The sequence below is a fragment of the Myotis brandtii genome, unplaced genomic scaffold (genome assembly GCF_000412655.1).
Source record: "Myotis brandtii unplaced genomic scaffold, ASM41265v1 scaffold303, whole genome shotgun sequence".
Classification (NCBI taxonomy): Eukaryota; Metazoa; Chordata; class Mammalia; order Chiroptera; family Vespertilionidae; genus Myotis; species Myotis brandtii.
In genome coordinates, this window is record NW_005361573.1 from 4565803 (window position 1) to 4569930 (window position 4128).

A 4128-nucleotide genomic window follows, 5' to 3' on the forward strand; every position below is an offset into this window, starting at 1 on the left:
CCGGACCCCGCCCGTGACCTGCCCGACGTTGCCTCCCAAGGGCAACAAGGGTGGCGTGAGCGTGCGCCTGGCGGCCTTCGGGCACATGCTCTGTTTCCTGAACTGCCACCTGCCCGCGCACATGGACAAGGCGGAGCAGCGCAAGGACAACTTCCAGACCATCCTGAGCCTCCAGCAGTTCCAGGGGCCCGGGGCGCAAGGCATCCTGGACCACGAGTACGGGCCGGGCCGGGGCGGGGCTGGTGGCGGAGCGTGCCCCCTAATGGGCAAGGAGGAACTTGATACTGTCCTGGGTGGGCCTGGAGGGGAAAGGCGGGGCTGATGAGGTGGGTCACCCCGTCTAGGAGCTGGAATGCTGGTAAGTTTGATGGGGCCCGAGCCTGCAGGGTGGCGCATTGCTGAGGGGTAGAGCCGTATTGAGGGTCTGAACCTAGATTTCCAGATGCACAGCTCACTGCTACTCCGTGGCGGGCTGGGGGCTATGCGGCCACCCAGCCACTTCGCCATCGCTAGGGGCATCCAGCGCTGTCGGGTTGGATGGGGGTGGAGAAGGATCTGGGTTGGGCTCTTCCACCCAATGGACCCCACTGCCCCCACCCCCCACAGCCTTGTGTTCTGGTTTGGGGACCTAAACTTCCGCATCGAGAGCTACGACCTGCACTTTGTCAAGTTCGCCATTGACAACAACCAGCTCCACCAGCTCTGGGAGAAGGACCAGGTGCGGAACCCCAGCCTGCACCCCCAAATCCCTAGCACACCTGGACCCCAGGCTATGGTCTTTGCCCTCACCTGCCCTGCCCTGCCCAAGCTGTGGTCCAATTCTTCCTTTCTGGACCCTCACAGCTCAACATGGCCAAGGACACCTGGCCCATCCTCAAGGGCTTCCAGGAGGGGCCCCTCAACTTTGCACCCACCTTCAAGTTTGACGTGGGTACTAACAAATACGATACCAGGTGAGCTCCGCTCTGGGATGAGGTGGGGGGCTGTGGGCTGAGGTCTTCAAGATAAGGACGCCAGGGAAGAGGGACGGGAGGCAAGGCTGAGGGCTGTGCCTTGACCCGCTGCCCACCGCAGTGCCAAAAAGCGGAAGCCAGCCTGGACAGACCGTATCCTGTGGAAGGTCAAGGTTCCAGGTGGAGGTCGAAGCCCCTCCGGACAGCAGAGCCACTGGCTCCAGGTGACTCAGCACAGCTACCGAAGCCACATGGAATACACTGTCAGTGACCACAAGCCTGTGGCTGCCCAGTTCGTCCTGCACGTGAGTCCTGGCCTCACCCTCTTCTCATGACGTCCCCAAGCCCCGCTCAGCATTCGACAGCCCACCCCTCGTACCTGCCCTTGGCCGTCCCCATTTGTTGAAGCCGAGTGGGAGTGGGTTATGATCTCCGTTGTCCTATAAGGAAACTGAGGCTCAGAGACACAGCATCACATGCCCGGGGTCACACAGCTGGTAAAGGGAAAAGTTAGGAATTGAACCCAGTTGAGTCTGGTTTCAGAACCCAGGCCTTTTCCACTAATCTCTAGCTCCCTTCCTCCAAGAAAGGTTTAGGGAAACTTATGTTAAAATTCAAACATATAATAAGGCCAGCAAACTCCAAATGTTTACTTTAACCCCATGCAGCATTTATTCATACTTATTTTATTTTTAATCCTTACCCGAGGATATTTTTTCATTGATTTTTAGAGAGAGTGGAAGAGAGAGGGAAAGACAAGAGAGAAATACTGATGTGAGAGGAGCACATCGATTGGTTGCCTCCTGCACGTGCCCTGACGAGGGCCTGGGCTGGGGAGGAGCCTGCAACCAAAGTCCGTGCCCTTGACCGGAATCGAACCCGTGACCCTTCGGTCCACAGGCCAACGCTCTAGCCACTGAGCCAAATCAGCTAGGGCTATTTTTTTTTTTTTTATGAACCATCATAACATATGGCATTATAATATGACAGGCATTATAAGAGTAAGGTAGTTATGGGGAGAAGGCGTAGAGATATAAAAAATACAAAGCTAAACTCTGAATAGTTACTATAATTGAGCATTGTGTTGAGGGTTGAGGCCCTAGTTGCCAATGTAAAAAGAGGAAATGCAAGAATGTCAGAACTGGACCCAGAGACGAGGTAACCCAACCGGATAGGGAAACTGAAGCCCCTAGTGGGGTAGACACGTGCCCCGAGTTGCACACAGGCTCAATGGCAGAGCTGGGTAGATTCCATCCTTCCAGCTCTGAAACCCAACGCGAGGCTCTCCGATCTCTTGATCTGATAAGGGGGAGCCCAGCAGGCCAGAGAATGTGTTCCTTGATAACTTTGTCACATGGTCCGTCAGTGGGACATTGGCCAATATTCGCAGCTGGGAAAGACAATCTGCCTGTGTCTGGCCTCCTGTGACCTTTGGAAAAAGGGCTGAGGTGTGAGGTTTAACCCTCACCTTGAGAACCACTCCTCTTGGATGTCCTTCCCTGAGCCTCCCTCCTCATCTGGGACTCTGTCCCCTGTAAACATTGCCTGTTGAGCACCGACTACATGCCAGGCCCCGTGTGGGGCACCTGACATATGTCATCCCTTTGAATGCCTTGAGTAGGCCCTGCGATGTCCAAATTCTCCTCCCAGTTTCCTTACCGGGAAAACGGAGGCTCAGAAAACTCAAGTCTCTAACCCAAAAAGCAACACTATCAGAATGAGGGTTGGGGGTGGGGGGAGGGAGGTGGAGGGGGTGTTAGCGGAAGTTTTGATCCTGGAGGCCATTCCCAAGAGCCCAACCTGGCCAGACTGGCGATTTGGAGCCCAGGGGCAGGGAGAGGATGTGCTGTGTTGGGGTTTTTTTTTTTCTGGAACAGTTTGGCTCAGAAGCCGCGGGAGGGAAACCTGAAACCAGATCAACAGGAAGCAGACAAAAGACTGAGGCTGGCACCACTGGAGTCCTTCTCTGAGGGACAGAGGAGGGGCCACTACCCTGGCCACCTGCCACCCCGGCAACCCCACCCATGCGGGTGACCCTGGGAGGAGGGTGCCCGTGGCTATAAAGTGTCTTTATGGACTGATGACAGGGTCATCGTCACCTCTTTGCTATACGGAAGGGGAAGCTGGGAGTTGGGTTGGCTGGGGGCCTTCCTTGAGGTCAAAAAGCAAGCGAGTAGCAGAGCCTAGAAGTGACCTGCCTTTTACCCGGGCTTTTCTGGCCCACTCAGGGGTGTTCGGCTTACCCCGGAATACCCAGCACATCATGTCTCCCTGACTAGCAAATAGGCAAATCACTAAGTGGGCACCTGCTGTGGACTGGGAAGTGTATGGGACGCTTCACGAACGGCATCTCATTGAATCTGCCGAACAGCTCCAAGAGTTCAATAAGATCATCCAAGTTTATAGACAGGAGCCCTGGCATTCAGAGAGGTTGTAAAATTCGCCAAGCCCTCGCTGGTTTGACTCAGCGCATAGAGCGTCAGCCTGCAGAGTGAAGGGTCCCTCCTAGGTTTGGTTCCGGTCAAGGGCACAGGCCCAGGTTGCAGGCTCGATCCCCAGTAGGGGGCGTGCAGGAGGCAGCCTATCAATGATTCTCTCCTGTCATTGATGTTTCTATCTCTCCCTCCCACTCCCTTCTCTGAAATCAGTAAAAATATATTAAAGAAAGAAAAACTCACCAAGGGTCCTGTAGACTGTCAGAGATAGAGCCAGGGCCAAACCCATGGTCTACGAGCTTCAAAGCTGTGTTCTCATTCACGCCTTAAGGAGGCTCTGAGCAGAAGAGCCCTGGGCTGGGAGGCAGGAAGTCTAGCTTTTATCCTAGACCTGCTCTGCCTCAGTTTCCCCGTCTCTGCAGTAGCTTCAAAGGCCCTTATCTCAGCCTATGTGTGCTGGCTCAGGCCCAAGGGTGCATGGAATGCTACAGGGTCTTCGCTGATGTTGCCCCTGCCCCTGGGCAGTTTGCCTTCAGGGACGACATGCCCCTGGTGCGGCTGGAGGTGGCAGAAGAGTGGGTGCGGCCGGAGCAGGCTGTGGTGAGGTACCGCGTGGAAACCGTGTTCGCCCGTAGCTCCTGGGACTGGATCGGCTTGTACCGGGTGAGCAGGGCGAGGTGGTCAGTGACTTGGGGAAGGAAGGGCCTGGAGGAGAGCAACTGGGTACCCAGGTGGGATCA

General features: G+C 55.6%; 1 protein-coding gene across 1 annotated transcript in view; it reads left to right on the plus strand.

Moving 5' to 3' along the window:
• Nucleotides 1-4128, plus strand: part of INPP5J (inositol polyphosphate-5-phosphatase J) — a 10371-nt gene that overhangs the window by 4848 nt on the left and 1395 nt on the right. The window contains exons 5-9 of the mRNA XM_014542432.1: nt 2-216; nt 607-718; nt 844-953; nt 1075-1258; nt 3914-4111. Coding sequence (XP_014397918.1) covers nt 2-216; nt 607-718; nt 844-953; nt 1075-1258; nt 3914-4111 — 819 coding nt within the window. The remainder of the gene's footprint in view (nt 1; nt 217-606; nt 719-843; nt 954-1074; nt 1259-3913; nt 4112-4128) is intronic.